General features: G+C 45.3%; 1 protein-coding gene across 1 annotated transcript; it reads right to left on the bottom strand.

Moving 5' to 3' along the window:
* Positions 1-11806: 11806 nt before the first annotated feature.
* On the bottom strand, positions 11807-14433 carry LOC120848465 (putative nuclease HARBI1; the record flags this gene model as incomplete). Its single annotated transcript, XM_040220450.1, has 3 exons — positions 13931-14433; positions 12818-13237; positions 11807-11927 (listed from the first exon to the last, which is right to left on the bottom strand). Coding segments are annotated over exons 1-3 (927 nt in total), but the record flags the coding sequence as incomplete, so codon positions are not given.
* Positions 14434-21778: the final 7345 nt, after the last annotated feature.

The following is a 21778-nucleotide window of genomic DNA, read 5'->3' as shown; positions in this document are numbered from 1 at the left end:
GACACAACAATCTAGTAAAAGTCAATTACAACGCTGCCACTGAATCTCAACCTGCTACTGACTTGGAAAGTTCGCGCACTACGTACGTACAGCCAGAAGATCACAACCACGACGGATGCAGCTCAGGAATTCAACCAGTCCGAGATTGATGAAAACAGTACGGGCGACACAGTCACATACCTATGAGCATGTTTACCCTGCCGATCCTCGGTCCCATTGTTCAATGGTTCAACACGATCAGATATACAACTTATCATTTTTTTTTTATATTCTTTGGAATAAAATAGGGCAGAAAGATATCCTCACCTGAGTACGGCAAACACCCACGCCGGTTGTTCTTGTTATGATGCCACAGCTACACCCCACCACGGTCCACGGCTTCTCGTGTTGCTTCTCGCGCTGACAAAATGTTTATTCCACCAATTTACGCGAATTGCACAACAGATGTGATCTTGGCGGATTTTAAAAGATCACGAAAGCTAAGGAAGCATATCATTTATAGTCTTTTAGTAGTTATCCAAGTTACTAATATCATTTACGACTGCCTGCATGTGAATATCGGATTCGAAAGTGACCACACCCCTGTTGTCATCTGCAGAAAGGCGGTCATTCCACAGCGGTTTGGGGCCGTCACTTTGCCCAAAGTCTAGTAACTCGCCTTTTGGGGTAGTCAAAGCCTCCAAAGCGCCATTTGACTGCCCAAGGTAGTCATTTTTTCTTAGAGTGCTATAGCATGGCGGCGGCACCACATCCGGAATGCGCGCGCCTGCGCAGTTTGCTTACTGACATCGGTCTAATAACATACTGCCTCTTAAATTTACACTGGACTGCCCCAAAACGATATTTAGGCAGTTTGATACTTTGGACTCACGTTACGGATGAAAAAAACAGGAAGCGGGATGGCCAAAAAGAAATACGCTTTTCGTATAAGGCTCGTCAAATTATTAGGCGCTGGAGAAATGCACAATTCTGCGTCCTTATTTCGAACTCTTTTTGTTCGCCTTCCGCCCATTGAAAAGCATGCGGGAAGGGCCTTAGAACGCACCTGGTGTCGCTGCGCCGCGGCGTTTTCCCACACGTCTGCTTTCCTCGCCGTCGCCATGGCAACGAACTCCGAATGAATAGAAGCACGCACGGTACCGCCGCGTGAAGCCAGCAACAGCTGACGCCATTTTACGAACGGCGTCACGTGTGCGGCTGGTCTAGACGGTGACGTCACACGTGGCTATGACGTGATGACCTATTGACCCGTTAAAATTTGCAGAAAAAGAATCCGCTAAATTTGGCGGAAAAGTTTCCCGCCAAATTTAGGGTGTGAATAGGGTCATAACGTAACGACCACGAACCGTGACGTCACACGTTGGTGCACGCGTCGCCTCATGGGATTTTTTCGTTCCACCGACGCCGACGCCGGATATTCGGCGACACGAAAACGCTGTCGCGTTCAAAGGAATTCACGTCACGAAACAATTACTTTGAGTTAGCACCGATTCCGGAATAAGATTTCACCTTGAGATATAGGCCAGAATATCCTAGTATGTTTCACAGTTGCTCAAGTACGACATAACAAAAAATGTTGCCTGAAATCTGGGACACGAAAATTTATTTTAAAATATTACCTAGCAGCAGACTCTTCATTACGAAAATGATATGAACGCCAGTATTTGATTGAACGTCTCTTTGCAAGCTAAAAACAAAATGCTTTATTATTTGTTAGCACCGTACGACCCCTGAAGGCAGTGCATTAAAGCACTAATAAAATGGCCGAAAATAGTCGAATAATCACAGCAGAAATGCAATCTTAAGTTGTCACTTATTGAAACCTAACAAGAACATTAATCGTCTCATTCAGTCTTTTTTCTCGAATGTTAGAAGCTTTGAATTTAAAGCAGTGTAATATTTTGTTCTAATAGAGCTGTCATTTTGCCGCAAAATGGGAATACTCGTAAAAATACTTACCCCTTCGACTCTCGGGTCATACATGAGAGATGCATTTCGTCTGTTCCCGCTCTCGAAGTAACGATAAAAGTGGCAGTTGTGGTCCGGACATCTTTTATACGGGGCCTTGATCTTAAGGTTTTTCCCGCATTTCTTGTAGGGCGCGGGCTTGGTATTTTTAAAATAAAAAAAAATACATTTTATGGTACAATAATTTGCAGTAAATGAAAAATTACAACGCAGCATTTTACTTTACAGCGTATCTAAAAATACATATCACTCACTAACAATTTAGAGACAAAATAACTGTCATATAATATATCTTGTTTGAGGTAGAGAAATAAAAATTGTGCTCGAGGTTATCTAAGCGGTAGCTCAATCTTTGTGCATGTTTCGCACTAAGAAAAGATATTCGGAACTTTGTTTTTGTTATTCATACAATTGGTACAATGATATGATTGCGCTCGAAGTTTTTGTCGCAAAACTAAACTCGCTGTGGAATGAAGTACTTACATCTATCCTTCCGCACCAAGAGTTGAAGACATCTTCTTCCGAGATCATACTCCCCTCATCCTGCACTCCGTATCTAAACGTAGCCCATCTTTTTACTAGTTCCGCGGCTGAAACAAAAACAAAAAAAGTCAAAATGGGTATTAATTAAGAGTAAAGTTTCGTAGTATCGAATTTTTACTTTTCCGTAGCACTTAAAATTAAATCCGTATAGTTAGCTTTCTTATTTATTCCAAATGCGTTGGAGAATGTATGAAAACAAAAACTAAGTCTTTCTTTTATTACCGATCTCAAAATTAAGGTGCGTGAGTGCCGCTTGTGCAAGTCACGTCTTTTTGCCTCGATCCGCGTCGGTGAGACACGCTGATTCAAATCGTAGGCCTTGCCTTTGGTAAAGAATTTCAAGTTATTTTCTATACTGCTTCCATAGTTCTTATATTCGAGCCTCGCTGTTTTTACAGATGGCGCTCCAGCTATTTTTAAGATACCCACATTAAAATCTTTTTATTCTGTATACCCAGGTTCTCCTTTTGCCACATATTTATTGCATTTAAATATATAACATATATTTAAGAAACGGCAGATGATGGTTATGTGAAAACCAACCTAGACATTGCTCCGCTCTTTCCGGTGGGATGAGGTCTCACATAACTTGCAAGTCGAACAGGCAGCCTTAGATGCACAGTATTTCGCGCTTCCTGTTCTAGTTTGCTGGCGTGAGCTTCAAACAATTTTATTTTGCACCATTAAATTTTCTGATAACTCGTCGCAAACAAGTTGTACTACACCCATAATACAACATTTTACGTCACGCATTCAGTGTTGTCAGGAGATTCTCTCATCCTCTCAGGCCAAATGTGCAAAATCAATAAATTTGCGCCAAAAATGGTATAACTTTTAATGGGTGTGACTACTCAGATGTGCCTAGTAATGTATTTAACCAAATTTTATACAAATCAGTGTCTATCGATATTTTGTCTTAAACCCAAGACGAACACAAGCATCGCAGTTGCATTAGTGTGCAGTGAGTAAGCCATGTTCGAGAATTGCATTTTGCACTCTCTACTGCGCGCTCGAGCTTAAGAATGGGCACTCGTTTTTATTTCCAATGAATGGTCGGTTTATCTTCATACTGTTTTAGGGTTGAATGAGATCTGAAAACATAACCGTCAATACAAAATACTAGTTTCTATATTCTTGCAGAGTAGGCAATCCGAACTTCTAGGCATGTACGTCAACCAAATCACGTTTTGATTGGATAAACGACGCGTGCATTTTATTTGCCTGTTTTTTTAGTTAGCATACTTTTATAAATACTAGGGGTTCTACCTGTTTTAAGGGTGTAACGAACTGGAAGAACGTACCTATTGTAAACCTAATAAGCATAAAAATATCAATACCACAATGCCAGCCGTTTTTTTCGTAAACAGTGTGTTAATGTAACATTCCAAATATTTCAATTTCTAAAGATTTAGGTTTATCGCGATAAATTTTTTTTCTATGCTAAAGCAACACAGTTGATCTCCTATAAGGCTTGTATGTTCGTATTCGTATTCAGATTTGTTTCACTTATTCATAAGGTAAACGATTTACGTGAAAACGTAAGTCGATTTACGATAAACGATGTACGTGAAAAGCGTGTTCCAGGAAAAAGTTGTAATTTTGAAAGTCGTTTTGCTGCATAAGCTTTTTTAAACGTTATGAAGATTACTTTTCATATTCATAGATTTATGACGCTATCTAGGTGTTCTGAGTAATGAAAGCAAAATTCAGCTGTGGCTAGCGACGCACACTTCTATCTTCGTTTGTGTGTGAGGGCAAGCGCTCCTCTTATGAAGTTCCCGAAGTAAATAAAAATAGCGATGCCAGTCCTATGTGAGACTGCTGCCCCTTCGAGGCTTCTTACTGCTACCCTAGACGATGCGTTAGGCTCCCAGCAGCATAACCCCGCCTTTTGTGGCTATGGGAATCATTCGACGAATCAATCCTTCCCCGCCCTTTATGGTTTCCTCTATCTAGGTCAAGTGGTAACAGAAAGATCATCAGAGAAGTTACTCACCATTCGATTTCGCAATATATGCACGTACCGGAATACGTATGGTGCCTCCACCCATCCCACACAGCTTTAATCCCTCGCTAATGTTGATGAATTGGTAACTAGGATCCGTGGTGATATCAAATGGGGCTCCCTTCCGAAAACTACGCGGAACAACACGCAGATTCTTGTGCTTGCTGTCGGGACGAACCATGAACATTACGGACTTGAAGTAAACATGCCCGTCCGTCGCTTCATGCAGAAGCCTCGATGATGTCGTGAAGATGTACTGTTTGAAAAGTGAACAAGTGCAAGAATAAAATAAAACTGACCCTACAGAAAGAGCTTCACTACTTACTGTATTAAACGTCCGAGCAGAGACAAGTAAATACAGTATACAAAAGTATCTTGTGCAAGCGTAAGGTAGCTCGAATGTCACGCAAAAAAAAACTTTTAGTCGAGTTTTCTTTGTGTGTGTGTGTATTTTGACTTTTTGAGCATGGGTAAGCCCTATTTCTCGAGCAAAATATTAAACTCGCGAAAGTTTTTGCTTTCAACAATATTGTAATGTGCGCTAACAATGTGTTGTACAACTCAGAGACCAGTGTTCACCGACAAAGCGAAATCTGAGACGTGTACAAGAAAGATACAGATCACTGTGACAAAATCCTGTCGAAAGTCAAGCAAACACGACCTGCAACGCGTTGAGAAAACAGTGACATTTTCAAGTTTTACTTACTTTTTTAAGTTTCCCATGAGGGTCAGATCGTACACAACGTCCACTACAACCCCTACGTTGATGTATCCGCCATCAGTGTCCAGTTTCAATACAATTGCCATCGCAGCCGAAAGTGTTACGAAGAAGAGCCCCACTGCCTTCATGCTGATTGTCTTCTGTAAATAAGAGACCACATCAAGATATTTTCACTCAAAAGCGAAACAATAAATGGTATCACGAGGAAAAACGCTGCATACCACGATACAAATGACGAGTTTACTTTATTGAAACACGCTCGTCATATTTGGGAAAACGTTCAGTATAAAACGAGGCAATTAACGTCTTAAGTGCGGGGTTCTCGCTTCTAGATATATTGTTAATCCGCTTCACCAGATCTCGTCAGTATGGTAAGAATTGCCTAACCCTATTTGGATATCCATCTTGAGCAACCTGCACGCTTAATGAAGTCTGGACTCGATGAAGTGAACACTCGGCGAAGAGCTGGCGAATTTCTCTTTCCACGACGAGATTCGATGGAGTGACGATAGCGCAGAAAGACTGCCGCAAGGCAACCTTTGGTCACTTTTCGCTGAATGTATGCTCTCTGGTTTTCAGGTTCAAAAACTTTGACTTTTTTCTTTTCTTTTTGCTTTTAGCTACTAAACACGTTGTTTGTTGGCTGTTTCTTACGACGTATTTCGCGAGTTAGGGGTGTTTGCTACAGACGCCAAGGATTAAAGGTATTACTGTAACTTCAAAATATAAAATAAGTGTTAAGGGGTCATCAATTAAGGACCCAAAGATTCGAAATCCTTATTTTACAAAGTAGTTTAGACACTTTTCCCGACCCTCTGGTTAAAACGTATGGCTCGGCATAGGCAAATTCAATGCATACAAAAAGGTAGACAATGCATCACGATCATCAGGGCCCGTTTTCTCGAACGCAAACCGTGGTTTAAAGTAAACTATTGTCCCTAGAACGGGGAATTTTAGGTCACGTGACTGGGCGAGCAGGGGCGCCGAGGGAGAAGCAGTACCTAGCAAAATGGCCGCGACGTTGCTAATAGTTCTGCTTGGTTCTGCCGAACATTCATTTCGATCCCGCTGTTATATTAATGACGCGCCATCAACCTATTAGCACGTCAAGCAAAGCGGTAGTTCAGAGGGACAACTAAGCTAACCGACGGCAGCATTCCGCGAACGCATCACTCTTCACCAGTCCGGGACCCAGGACATATGACGGTACATCAGCCTTGCAAGTGTTTTTATGGTGAGTAAAAAATGTTTTGCGAACAAGCGTTGGTATACGAACAGGTTTAATTTGTTACACTATGCACGCCAACTCGCGAGCAGCGATTATTTTGCGGAGAAAGGGGTTATCTTCGATAAAGTCTTCGTTCCAAGTAAACAGCTGAGACATTGTACCGTTTTTTTTTTGTTCGCAGTGCGCCGACAGTATGCCGACAGCATCGAGGTTTCTACATATCCCCGGTGGCCAGCAATTCAACGGTGACGAGATCCTTAGCTTTACGCTGAAGCAGTGCCGCTGCGTCTGGTTCTGACCGCGACGGTCGGTCGATGCATCCACCAATGGAAAAGATAGTACAAGCGCGGTATACGAATCAACCTTGCCGATGTCATCTGCAGAAGTCGCAGAAACGAGAAATAAACAAACACTTATTACAAAGAAAGTTGACGAGATCATCCTTTCGCTTTTTTTTTTTCGTTTTTAAAAGTGATATTAGGATTATCTTTCGTCTTATTGCGATATATAGCAAAATGCAGGTGTGCGGGTAGAGAAACCAAGGTAGCAGACGATAGTGTCCTGACCGCAAACGTCGGTTGAAAATGGACCAAGCGTCAGTATCGAGGGCTTGCGAACAGAGGCAAAAAATTATGACATTAGACGAGAGATTGAAGTTAATTCGGGAAGTTGGGGCAAGAAGGGAACAAATTATGGGAAAATTCGGTCCTGCAGTAACTGCACACACGAGACAGCAGGCGTGGCTCGACATTGCCGATGCAATGAATGAGCAGGGAGCTCAGAGGACCGCAAAGCAGCTGAAGGAGGCGTGGCAAAACCTCCTGAAAAAATGCAGAAAGGTCTACAGCGCCTACAAAAAGCATGAAGGGCGCACAGGTGAGTCGGAGGAATTTGCATATTTCGAAAAACAAACTAGTTTTCAATTGTTCGCTTTAAAGATGAGTGGGGGGGGGGGGGGGGGGGCAGGGACACAAAAAATAAACAGAACCTTTTCTGCCATGAATTATAATGCCGTGTTTGCATTTAATTTTTTTATGGCATGACTGATGACAGATATAAAAGTGAGTGTTGACGTGTAACTTTCCACTACATTCCTGTCCCTGTTCGAAAACAGTAATAAAATCAAAAGAGGCAACATCTCAAAACACTTTATTGAAATTTCCTTTAACCGTGTTTTAGTAACCGAGACACACATGAAACAGCAAAAAGTGTGGTAGACCTGAGACAGAGGAGATCAAAATGTTGAAAGCACACCACCTAAACTGTGCCTTTTCTGTTGTTTTTAAGAAAACAGTCCTAAAACTTAGGGCATTGTTGTTCATCGAACACGTCGCTGAATACCCTACACTACTGCATCCTCAAGGCACACAGAAAGCACTATGTACAAAGTTGACTGCAGCACAATTGCACGCAGCGATGTGCACGTTGGAAGGTCACTGTTGCGAGATCACTCCATTGCAATGTTAAGAAGTTACATTTCTGCCACACAGTATAAATTACTATGCTTTTATTTGATGCTTCATAATGCCGTTGGATTTCTGCTGTTTATATTTTAGCTTGGTAGTTGGTTATTGATCCCCCTCCACTCTGCAATGCCTCTGGGGCCCGGGTGACTACGGAATGAAAATAATGTGCATTCATTTGGTAGGTGCTGGCCCGAACCCCCATGAACTGACGCCCCTAATTCAGGCAGTACTCGACGTTATCGGCGTCGGCACGCCGAACCTGTGTGGGCTCGATGTCATTGAGCGTGACACGGAAGAGTGAGTGGATTACTCTTACATCAGTCTGTATGACAAGTCAACAGCACTGGGTGCCGGGCATGCAGAACAGCTCTGTTATTAATGGTGGGACCCTAAGGAACTGATGTGAGAACAGGGAGATTGTAAAAATTGTCATAGTGCCATACACACAATATCTAATTGGAAATCAGCGCACTTTCATGTATCACTACTGCGTGATGCAGGTTAGGGATAGGGAGCCCAGGCTAGCGGACATACTGCACTGCCTTTGGGTCACTTATGGCAAGCATGTGATCGTGAATTTCTCTTCCTTTTACTCATACGGCTGCATAATTGCTCTACAAGCAATCTGCAAAAAACACACACAGAAGGATATGTAGCAAAATGTGCTCATTACTAACATAACTAACACCCAGACAACAGAACTACCGATGTACCAAAGGCAGATATCCGAGCAAAGAGTTGTAGTACACTTTTTGATGGTTGAAGGAATGCAAGGTGGTGATATTTAGTTCTAACCTCTTAACCAACAAGTGCAACAAATAAGACGATATTCTTCCTTTGAAAAAGAAAGGTATAACCCTGTTGTTACGCATGATATTTGATTAGTTGTTGAATGAGTGAACAAACTCATCGTTTATGCTGTGACGAACTAGTGCGGAACGCAAAAAGGAAAGAGGTAGCGTTGCTGGCATCAGTTATCGGTTTAACAGCAGGATAGAAAGCCATAGCAAGATTGACTCTATACATAGCCAAGCGAAAACTCTTTTGTAGCATCGTGGATTTCGTAAACAACGAGACTTGAATGTTTGGTTTCACAACATCCTTAGGTGAAATAAATGGCAAGGTTAAGAAATTTATAAGAAAGCTTAAGGTAATGAAATACTGAAAGTTGCAACCGGTACAAGGAATATTACCGTAATATCCCGAGAGACGACCCATCCCCAACAGATAGCCCATCCTGATTTGTAGCAGGACTTTCTATTTTCAATGGCTCAAGTTGAGCTACCTTGTGAACACCGAATGTTAGCCTACCCCTTATTTTTACCTAATGTGCTCTCAGTTTTGGGTGGGCGATTTCTCGGGATATTACGGTGAGCATGGATTTCTGCATGAGCACCATGTGTGTGGTCCACTCGGAGATGCTTGAAGCATCAGAGAGTTTCTGTTCTACAGTTAAGTGCACTGTGGCAAAATTCCAGCAACATGTCGGGGTTACAAACACTGTATGTTATACGTATGTTGCCTGCACACTCCTAATAACTACAGCAAATCACTTCCTGCGTATCCATTTGTCACAGCGATAGCTTGAGGCAAACGGCAGCGCCGCAGCCTCGGGCGTCAGGAAGCGGCCAAAGGGTGGCAGCAGCAGAAGAGTGGGCAGCAGCTCCCCGTGTCTTGCAGACGAGACGTTGGTGCCGGGAAGCTGCGCAGAGGTATCAGCAGCAAGCTGAGGACCAGCAGCAGATGGAGGCGGAGAACCTCCTGTTGGATAGGGAGGCAACAAAAAGAGCCATAGATGCCTCCAATGCACAAATCGCTGCAGCAGATGCTGCTAAACATTACTACACTGAAATGCTAAGGCTACAAACCTTGCAGGCTGAACTTCAAATTGAGCTTTTGAAAAAACAATTGGGAAAGGAGTAATCAGAACAGACCAAGGGGGGGGGGGGGGGGAGCATTAAGTTCTAAGATTTTTTTTTTTAGATTGACGAAGCAAGGGCGGATGTGAAATAATAAAAGTACATTTTGAAATGCAAGGATTTGTGAAAACCTCAGTATGTTATGGGGTAGTCGTCCCTGGAGAAAAACACTCGACCCTATGCGACAGCCAGTAAGATGGTGCAAGTAATTTTAACGAATAATGAAATATTTTTATCGCCTCCCCAGGATTCCAGAGTACCACATTGGTATCCGACACCAGCGACAATCTAACCAGCGGAGTTTCCATACATGTGCGCAAGACTGGCGACGCGTCAAAAACATCATTGTTGGGCACTAAGGAAAGAAGCTTAACAATTCGACCCTGCTCAAAACAAAACAGCGAGTAAGCAAATAACCTAGGAAGTGCCTGCACGGCGCAAACAGTGATTATGCGTTTAAATGCATGGTTACTGGTGTGACCACTCGGTGTGCCTGATTTCTTCGAGGAGAGTGTGTCGCGGAATTTACACCGTTCAGGAACTCTGTACTCTTTTTGTTCACTTCCCGAAAAAAACAGGCATTACCATACTTCAACGTTGTTCGACAGCGATTTTATACACCCTTTACTCTTTTACTAAGTGAAATAACCAATGACAGAATTATTCCTCTTATGTACATGACCCATTAGTGGCTGTTATAATCGGACTACTGTGACGCATACAGGTTGACTCCTCTCACCTGTAGAATACTTTTAAATATGGTAATAATACCAACTTATATAGGACAGAGGCGCAATAAAATGAAATGGTATTATTTTTAAGGTTATTATTTCGCTCACTCCTATAATTACTCGCACTGAGGGCATTGATGTTCGCGTAGCCTGTAGTACGAAGACAAGCACGATGACAAACACGCAGAAGTGGGCCGAAGCTTTTCGCACAAAAGCTGCACGCACAGTTGACCGAGGCACACAACAGCAATATATTGCAGGACTTTTGCGTATGTGGTTCCATGGGTCATGCAGCAATTTCACTGTTAAACGCAGTTGCAATTATGCTGCTTGACCAACCCTAACCTTTTATAACGAGGTACACTGCAAGACATGTCAGTCAATCTTTGGGCATTTGTTACTACATACCGAAACTGGATGAGGCGAGAATGATTCTGATCCGTGCCTGCAATGCTGTTCAGAAGAGTTACCTTGTTTGGACACCGCCACATTACATCTTAAGTGCATGTCATTGTTGCAACCAACAAAAAACATGCTGCAATGAAGAGGGTTTGCGAGACAATATGGTTTGCAATGTTTGATTGAGGCACTCTTTCTGCTACAATGTTCGGAATCAGGAAAGGGTACAGACGTCTTCAATATGAGGGTGGACGCCTGAGCGGCATACGACGGGCGCTGCATCGTCTCCAAGCGACGCTTTTGCAAATAAAGGTGGATAGCAGTCGCAGCACAACATCTGCTTGCTCTAATATCTGCCAATGCTTCCATTCTTTAGCAACGAGTGAATTCCGCAAAGCCTGTTTACCCTCGAATTGAAACCATGCATGAAGAGTGCTTAATAAAGATTAAAATATCTATGTTCTCCAAGGAATATGCTGGGGTTGGTTCAGCCCCTTATATCAGCTGCTGGTAAAACCACAGCCAAAAGATGCCACAAAGCATTCAAGAAAATTTATTATATGAAATTGCGTGCCACATTCAACTTGTTATTATGGTTATCCATTTACGGAGCCTGGTAAACACACAGAGAGGACAATATCTCTGTATGTTTCTGGCATTCAAGAAAACCAGTTTGAATTGAAAAGACCACATACCCACATACTTACGCTCAACAGAAGAACTGGTCGACAAGGGCATGCCGGGCCTCGTTGCTTTCTCCACGGCCGGCTGCCATGGGCTCCACAGGAACCTCAGGCGGGATAACAGTCCCTGGCATCGCGCAGGGGTATCTCTTGGAGAGATTGTGGAGCACGCAGCATGCCACGATGATGTCGCAGCATCTGCTTGGCTCCATGCGCAGCTCGGCGTGCAGGCAGTGGAACCTGCGCTTCAGCTGGCCTATTGTCCTGCGTGCATCATATGAACAGGATGAGTATTATTTATTGAAATTACACTAATATATTAGGGCTGAGACTATTTCATGCTTTCTGAATGCTGTAGCCTACCGAAAACCCGGCAATCATTTCTTATCATTGCCAAGATATATAACAGTATGTTTACATGTAGACCATATTAAACTTCCCTCGACAAATGTTCCTCATAGCTGAGTGTAAGCGAAACACAGTTTCATACAAACAGTCGTTAACATTAGCAGTCCGAAGATGTCTGTCAACGACTTCCCTATAGCAACCCGAGCCCGGTGCAATTTGTCACATTTTTACGGCGAGTCCCAGCAGTGTGGAGTATTTTAGAATGTATGGCAAGTAGGCGTGTAATTTCTGTAAAGGTGGGGCCGGAAAAAAAAAACACGGCTTTGCATTTGTATCTTTTTGCTCTTCTGTATCCAGGTTGAACCAAAATATTGCCGTTCACACGTATGTAACAAATCCTGCCCCTAACGAACGAACAATGTGATATGTTCTCCAAAAAATATGTTGGAGAATATTTCACGTTTTTGTTTTTTGATACGATGCATGCGTTTTGCATGTCTGCTTTTTATGCAACACTGCATATATGTGTCTATGTTGCACCCTTATGCAGGCCCTCGGGCTGTATAGGGGCACTGGAAAGTACAATAAATAAATATATATTCTTGGGATAGTATTTTCTTTCTTCTCTCTTTAGGTTCCGTGCAATTACTGTTTTCTGCTGGGTCTAGAGAACACAAAACTGCATGTAGGGGCGTTACAATTAACAGTGTCTTCTGTGCTATCACAACAAAATGCTACGTTGTCTAGTGGCATTCTTTTCAATATAGCAGCCCAGTAACCCACCACGATGCGTGACTTTGTCTTACCTTTCAACAATACTCCTTGTCGTGGTGTGTGCCGTGTTGTACCTCACTTCTGCTGCTGATGATGGCGACAGGAATGGCGTCATCAGCCACGGCTGGCAGGTGTAGCCGCTGTCGCCGAGCAATAGGCCATCGTAGACGCCATCGGCCAGCTTGACTGATAGTGTGCTCTCGGTGAAAATCCGGGAGTCGTGCGTGCTTCCTGGCCATCTCGCAACCACATTGCGTATGCGGCAGGACGCGTCAACTACCACCTGTACGTTGATGGAATGGTAGAGGTGGCGGTTCACGTACACCTCCTCGTGCACGCGCGGTCCCTGGATTCCAATGTGGGTGCCATCAACAGCACCCACGACACAAGGGAACCCGGCTACGTCAAAGAACTGCTCCTGCAAGGCAGCACTCTCTGCGACGTCAGGCCACCTGCATTGCCAATACATTCACAAGTTAATTTACAGCACAATACCCTAGCATGCACATTTATGCAAAGTTTAGCCGACAACATTCGTTTTTTTTCTGCTTCAGTGTTCATCGTAAAAAAGAAATGTCGTAAATATCGCCAAATGCCTCGACAAAACAAAATGTTCGAGAAAAAAAAAGTGGGCCCACACCGCGGATCGAACCCGTGTCCACTTATGTATGAAGCAGACACCTTACCCCCCTATGCACGGTGTATGCCCCTATGCTATGCCATCTTTTCTTTTTTTTAATCCTATGCTATGTTACCGCTCATAAAACACGTAGTAGCCATTCGTGTTATAGGCTCCCTGCACTGACGTCACATCGCATACTTTTGAACACCAAGTAAAAGGGAGGAGAGGGAAACTGCCTTTGTAAAAATGTTGAGTGACAGGTTAATCTTCTCTAATCATCTGGCAGGAGAATAGCAACGCCTGTGCAAACCCGGGAGGCACAAAGGAGGACCCTGATAAGAGGTAGCTCCTTCTTTCCCTCTTCTCTGGAGGGCAGTTTCGCGTTGTGCGTATAGCCCTTTCCGGCCGAGGTGCACGACGGAGTGCGTATAGCTTTATTCATAAACAAACTCAACACAATCTGACTTTTTTTTTTTTTTTTGACTCGGGACGCTCAGGAACTCTTTACCGTATGAAGTCTTACCGTATGAAGTCCCTTGCTCGACGTGCCAAAGCTACGGTGACCTGCCTCACGGACCGTGAAGCACTAGAGACTTGCACGTGGACGTAGTCGCCTGCAGTGATGAGGAAGTTGCCTGTGGCGTAGAATTGCAGAGCGACGATCACCTGCTGCTCTGCGGACAAGGCGCAGCTGCGACGCGTCGACCGCTCCAAGTCCGGGCGCAGCGTCTCCGCGAGAAACATAATTCCCGCGCGACCAAACCGGAATCGTTGCTGCAGCGCATCCTCGTCGAATTCTTCCAGCGGATCGAGGCGGTCCCGGAACACACGTTGTCGTCCCAGCATGACGACAGCGTACTGCGCGTACGCGCGGTCTCGTCGACGTCGACGCCTCGTCCCGTTCGACATCGTTTCCGTTATCAAAGTACAAATAGGTCCGCAAATCAGTTGTTAGTAAGTCCGCAGTCGGTCGGTGGGCTAATCGGTGGATCGGTTGGGCAAACGGAAGAGAAGGCAAACAGTTGAGATCAGCAGGGGACCTATGTTGGACAAATGTTTCGTTTCTCCTAAAAGAAACGGAAGTGACGACATCGCGTCTGATTGGTTGAGGCTCGAATGACGAAAGTTCCCTACGAAAATGGGGGCGGAGACGGCGAACCGCCCCCACCGGAAATGACAACACTTTGACGTAACATTAAAAAACGAGCGTGTTGGTAAATACTTAAGCAACCGGAAAGAATAAACACAAATTCTGGACGCAAACAGACGATACAACTCTTTAGTTGTATCGTCTGTTAGCGTCCAGAATTTGTGTTTATTCTTTCCGGTTGCTTGACGTATCGTTTCCTCGGTGTTTCGTCTGAAAAGGGAACGAGTCTGTCGATGGTCTCTTCGAGGTAGCGAAATTGGAAACACGGCGTCTCGGAAACAGAGCGACAGTCTTTCTATCGTCCAACTTTATTTTGCCCTCCGGAAAGGCTCCACCGGCAGCACCGCGAAACCGCGATGCCTTTGAACTACCGGAGGAAGCTTTTCGGGGGCAGTTACGTCTCGCCAAGAATGTGGTCCGTTGATTGTGCGACGAACTGCGCGAGGAGCCAGAGTTGAGGCTGCGAGGTTAGTGGACGGTGATTTCTGTGGAACAGCAAGTGTTGTGCGCACTTTGCTTTTACGCCACGGGGAGCAAACTATGCGGGGAGCTTTCAGGGCATGGTGGCGAGTGACGAGCACATAGCGAGGAATCAGGCTACAGTCGGCATCGTTGTGCGGGCTTTGTCCCTCGCAATATTGCAGCATCTGGGGATCCGGCGCGGCTGGATCGACTTTCCCCAGACAACCGGCACGAGGGGCGACGTCGAGAGGGGCTTCCAACGGCTCGGCAGGATACCCGGCGTCATCGGTCGCGTCGACGGGACGATGATCGCCATCGTCGGCCCGTCACAGAACGACCCCACCGTCACGAAGGCGGCGTACGTCTCACCTTAGCATGAACTAACTAAGACGACTGTGCAAGTGCGAACGGCTTGACTGGAGCACTCGCTGCCCAAGCGCTCGTCAGCCGCCGGGGCTTTATCCAAAGCAGCTAGCTCGCGCTTTTAGCTATAGGTCAATGCCCGTTCTGAATGGGTTTGAAAAAGAGCGTAACGCTAATACGGTGTGGATATGTCATTTTATAAATGAGAGTTATTGTTCATCCTCCGCACAAGCGTTTGTTCGACGAAGGAAGGGAGGGTTTGTTAGCTGAAAAGCTTTCGATCTCTGTTTGTTTTCATGTCGTACGTATTAAGCTTTTAAGCATTACTCCCTGCCCTGCATGATAAAGTGTAAACTCTCCTTTGAAGAAAAAAAGCAAATTTGCCCATACTATTACGTGGATCAAAGGTAGTGGCTATTTATTATATAATTTTAATCTTTGTAACACAGACAGCGCTCTGTCTGTGTCCTTCTTTATTCAGTCCGTCGGGTTTTTTTTTTTTTTTTTGCGCTGTTTTAATACTTTAAATTTGTAAACCCCATAATTTATGGCGGTGTGTTGGTCAGCATGTAAATAGTGTTTGACAGGGCCCCATGACAATGAGTGCAATCAACTGTTTGTGGATTCAGTTGAATTAATGTCGACATATGTCTCACTATTGCAGGTGTGTAACGCCGACTGCCGGGTGATGAGCATCGACCCACGGTATCCTGGGTCGATGCACAACTCCTTCACATGGCGCTACTCGTGGCTCCGGAGCACCCTGCTCCGGAGCAACTTCGAGCAAGGCCGGCTGATAGACGATGGCAGGCTCCTGCTCGGTAAGCATACTCCATTTGTTGGTTCTGTACATGATGGCTCTGCACCACTTATAAGCTACAATATCACACATATTGTTCCAAACATGGATAACTGGCATGCGCTCTGGCCATACCTGTGACACGTCTCCTTGGAAACACTCCGACGCAGCTGTCAACTACAGGGCGGAAAGGTTGCAAACAGCAGTTTTACCTGCGTAGTTGTGAGCAATATTAAAGGGATACTACAACGAAATTTCGGTGCTTATTTTTTGGTCTATACGTGTTCAAAAGAGCAGTATCACATCAAACTCATCAATATCTTGTTAAAAAAGGCACTAAAAGGCATTTAAATAAATTAGGCAATTAGCAAAGAGCATTTTCTAGATGTCGCTAAAGCTGTAATGCCCGTCTAGGAACCTTGACAGGTAGGGATGATAACTGTCTTACCTAGAACTCTACATGCTTTGAACCTGACGCCATCCCGACAGCTCTACGGCCAGCAGAAGAGAAAGGGGGAGGGAGGAATTCCACACTCGACGGGACTCTCTTTTGAGTGTCCCAAGATGATAGAAGACTAACCCGTCACTCAAAATTCACACAAAAGCAGCTTTGGGGTTAGTTGCGGTGGCCCGATCGTTGGCGTGCTTCGACCGCTTTGGTTGCTGGAACAGCTAGGGCACCCTGACGACGTCTGCCTCGCCGCAGCTTTGCTCATCCCGAGATAAACTACATCACAATAGCACTGGATGCGACGTGCTCTCAGCTGGCTGCTCTCAGAGCGCTTGGCAGTGTGGGGTGTTTATAACGAAAAATACAGCCATCAAGCTCAAAATACAAATGTGCAATTGTCATTTACGGGTATTGTGGATCATATTCAGCCTATTTCTGAACACGATGGGTATATTTCAACTGTCGTTGAAGTATTATTTAAAAAAAAAAAACAGCATTAATATCATACATTTTCTTCTCCGACTCTGCAGGTGACAGCGGCTATGCCTTGGAACCTTGACTCATCACCCCTGTCCCTGGATTCCACGCGACCTCCACCGCTTGCGGCCGGTTTAATAAGGCACATTCTTCGATAAGGTCCATTGTGGAGCGCTGCATTGGGCTGTTGAAAAGCAGATTCCAGTGTCTGCAAAGACACCGGACTCTCTATTATCATCCAACAAAAGCCACCGTCATTATATCGTCTTGTGCAGTGCTCCACAATATATGCCTTTCATCGAGGGAGGCAGAACCGGACCCTCACGAGCCAGGGTTGGAGTCTGGGCCGAGCTCGGAGGGGTCAGTGGCGGATGACGAGAGGCTAGCTCCTGCCCACCCTCGGGTGAGCCTCTCGGACAGGGGGAGGGCTCTGAGGCAGCGCCTTGTTGCCCAGTTCCGAACCCGCCACAGCCGTGCCTCCCCGGAGCCCCACGCAAGCCACGATGGCAGTCGCGCCCACCAGGGACACCACCAGTGCCAAGGAGTCCGTCGCCACAATGGAGGTCCCGCCCATCAGGGACACCATCGGCGACAGGGAGACCCTCATCGTCCTCGCCACGGTGGCACTCCCGCACGCCAGGGACGCCACCGGCGACAGCGCATCCCTCGTCATCCTCACCTCGACTGACGCCTTCGCCACCAGAGAAGCCCCCCGTGGCTGTATGTGCCTCACGTGTTGCTCCACAGTCAAGGCCGTCCATAAGCTCCACAGTGTCAACTCCAATGCCTTGCGCAGTTCGTCGCACAACCACCGTGTTACCTTTACGGACGCGTAGTACCGCCTCCGAAATGCTATTCGGTGCATCACGGTGATGTTGATAGAGCTTTTTTTAATTTGCAAGCAGGGTGTATAAAATGCCTGGAGCAATTACAAAATCTTTTGTGGGTTATGTAGCTAGCCAACAGGGCATCTGGCTCGCCCTTGCAGGAAACGGATAACTCAATGAGGCTACTGGTGAGACACGTTTTGCTTCTTTTACTGCAATATATTGTTCGTATCGGGTTGGACATCGATTCATTTTCTCTACACTTCCATTGCCCTGTTCCATTTTACAATCTATTATGGTTACCACAGGGCCAGGTGTATTACTCGATAATCGCATATTGGATTTGTGTCAGTTTGAATGTATAAAGAAGACAACAAGCTGTGTCTTTGAAAGTGCTTTCTTTTTTTTTTACAACAATGCCGTAACATGAAAAATAAACATGTTTGAAAGCACAGGTTGCAATACTTTCTTTAAAATTGAGCATGGACTATTAAACACCGTATAAATTCTTTGTCATTATCCAGGATATATCACGGACATTATTTCACACTACACTTCACTTAATTCAGCACACTGCCATTCCGTGTGTGTTCTGTCACACATGAAAGCATGACAGATTCCATAGTAAAGGCATGTTGAGATCAACAATGATATAAGAAAACAAACAAACGAAAAACACAGGGACACAGACAAAGGAAACAGGACAAAATGCACTCTTAAATGAAGTTTATTGAAAATTTAACTTCAGTTGAGAGTGCACCTTGTCCTGTTTCCCTTCGGCTGCGTCCCTGTGTTTTTTTCGGCGCTTTTTCTGTTTGCAATGAACGAACTGGCCCAAATCTCCACATTATCTCGATAAAAGAAAAATGGCAAACCCGGAGGCCAGTTGCAGGCGGGTGGCAAGTTGTGGCTAGAGTGCAGACCTCTTGGTTTCAAATAAAGGAAACCCGGGAGCGCCCAGGGCCGAGTCCTCGCCCACCAGCGCCAAAATACGTGAGTATATGATGACGCCAGCGAGCGCACCCGGGCGCCTCCGCCCCCTGTTTGCCTGCAGGTAAAGGAAGTAATTCAATAGCTTGGTCCACACTATGAGTACACTACGCAAATTACCTCGCCTGTTTCGCCAGCTCCGTAGCCCGCGCCCGCGCCTTCGACACCCGCATGGCCCAGTAGCGTTTCCAACCTTCCGGCTCCTTCCTTGGAGGCTTCCTTGAAGGCCCGAGAAAGTTGAGCCGGGAGGTTAGCTCGTTCCAGAGACGAACTTTGTCGTCTCTGGACAGCGCCTAGCTCAGCTTAGTTGCGCCGCGTACCAGAGAGGCCATATCCTCCTGTTTCTTGAGCAGTCATTAGCGCCAGTAGTTTGAACTAGGCGCTCATCCGCGTCCCGCATGCTGTTCTAGCCTTTTATGCGAGTTTACTCTATCTAATATTTTCTGGAACGGCTACAAAAACAGTTGTTTATTTCAATAGAACACGTGTATTTTTTTAGTTTGACAAGTTTCTTTAAAATAGAGCCGATGTGAAGGTCGCCGCCGCAAGGGATTGGTTGCCATCGCTTGACTAAAAGCAGAAAATGCCCCTCCGGTTGCCAGAGAAACGGACGCTTGCGTAGGGACTAGGTTCCAGCTAGGTACCGCCGAGAAAGCGTAGGTACGGCAGGGGGACAGCGTAGCTACTTCCGCTCTGCGGGGGTTGGCTCTTGACGCCTCTCAAGTGAGTGACAGACGCCAATCTTGCAGTGTCGTCACGGCGTCAAAGAGGGCGGTTTCGCGGTGCGCGCCGTTGCTTGGTTACGCTCCTCCTGCCGGTACGTCACTTCTGTTTCTAGTTTCTCGAAAGTCCAACATAGGTCCCCAGGAATCGTAGAAACGTGCGTCGCAGGGAACAAAAACGAGTCTACAGCAGCGGCGTTGCCAGACTGGAAGGGAGTCGGGAAAGTTATGCGTTGTTTATGGCGAAACATATTGAAGGAAATGTTTCTTATGTCTTCAAATATTCGTCGACAAACTCTAGCATGGTAGCTAAAATTTCTTCGTAGCATCTGAAGCAAATAAATTGTTCTTCAAGTACAACATTACTATATTTTGACTTAAAATACCATACTGGAGCGATAACAACCAGCCAGAGCCGTATCTGCAACCAGCGGAAAAAGAGAATAAACAAAATGACTGGCTTGTTTCACCGATAGATGACGCATCTTACTGCCCAATCAAAAATAATTATTGTGGTTTTATATCCAGCCGTTTATTACAGTACCTAGGTACTTTTTCCTTCCTAGGTACCGTGGTTTACTAAAATGGGTTTACCATCGCTTCGAGAAAACCGGCCCAGGTGGGCTAGTTGGTTGATCATATTGTTGAATTAACAGCGCAAATACGACAGGAAGGAGAGACAAGGGAGACAGAATAGAGCGCTGAACTAACAACTGACTTTTACTGAAAAAGAGAAAGAGGAAGAAGAACCGAAGAATGCTTTTAAAACATGCATAATGAAAACCCGCAAAAACATATGCGATAGCTTGAGTTGCCTGAAAATGAATTGCTAAGAATACCAAGCTTTAAGCTGCTCGCTTAAATGACTTGTTGAAAACGACTGAGTCCTGGGACGACGTGAATAGAGATTCCGGTAGAAAAAAGAAAGAAGTTTATGTTTAAAATATTCACAGATTCTAAGGATCGTTAAAGATCGCGACTTAAAAAGTAAAGTTCTTTTTGTGACAAGGCCACGGACGGCGCGCTTACGCAGGCATCCCCACAGGACAGAATAACCTGTGCCTCGTAGAGCTCGCGAGTTCGTCGTTCCCCTCGACGTTTCAGGATTTTTGTTTTCCTGAACAAGGCGGAGCGCTGGCAGTCCCTGACATGTATGGCAAAGTGGCCTGCTGGCGACGACTTTAGTGACACGGCATGTTCTCTTAGACGATCGTTGACACACTTTCCTGTCTGACCCACACACACTTTCCCACAAGTAAACGGTATTTCGTATACGACCGCACATTGGCATTCGACGTATCTTTGTTGATGTTGAACTCCGCACACATCCTGCTGCTGCTGCTTGTTGTTAATTTTCGGACACAACTTCTTTAGTTTGTCCGGTGCAGACAACATGACTTTGAAGCTAAACTTCGATGCAATCTTCTTAAGGTTGTGGGAAATGCGGTGAATGTACGGAAGCACAGCCGGTCGGATATTTGTGTCCCTTTGTATCGTCTGTCGTCCCCGTGTGGTGATAATAGACTCGGCGACGTCATACAAGATGGAACTTGGATAGCCAGAATCTTGAAGACGCTGCACTTGATCATGAAAGCTTTCCCCCGCTGAATGTACACAGGATTTCTTTAGCGCCGCATTTAGGGAGTTTTTACAATTCCTCTCTTAATAATCTTCGAATGTGCCGAATCGTATTGCAGGAGGCCTTTCTTGGACCTTGGGGAGTACTTCCAACAAGTATGATGTTCAAAGAAAGACAGGCGTAGATCCAAGAATTGAAGGACGGTGTTAACCGGTAACTCATGTGTGAACTTGAGCCGTTGTCCTTTTTCAAAGAAGGTGGATTGTATGGTGTCAAATATTTGTAATTCGTTGTCTGCCGGACGTTGTGTGAGGAGGACCAGGTAGTCGTCCACGTACCTAAAAATGCGGAAAACTTGGCCGACGGAAAGGGCATTAGCAATTGCCCGATCACACTGCGATAGAGAAATATCGCAGAGGACCGGAGCCACGCACGACCCTACACTCTAAAAAAAAGGGGAGGAGAAAGGGAGGAAAAAGCGATGGTCCTCCCTGTCGCCTATGGAAGGGAGGAAATCGCACCGGTTCCTCCATTTCACCGATTTAGATGCA

The sequence above is a fragment of the Ixodes scapularis genome, unplaced genomic scaffold (genome assembly GCF_016920785.2).
Source record: "Ixodes scapularis isolate PalLabHiFi unplaced genomic scaffold, ASM1692078v2 PGA_scaffold1__304_contigs__length_218370807, whole genome shotgun sequence".
In the NCBI taxonomy this organism is placed as follows: Eukaryota; Metazoa; Arthropoda; class Arachnida; order Ixodida; family Ixodidae; genus Ixodes; species Ixodes scapularis.
Note: the sequence above shows the minus strand (reverse complement) of the source record. Positions and strands in the feature narration are given on the sequence as shown.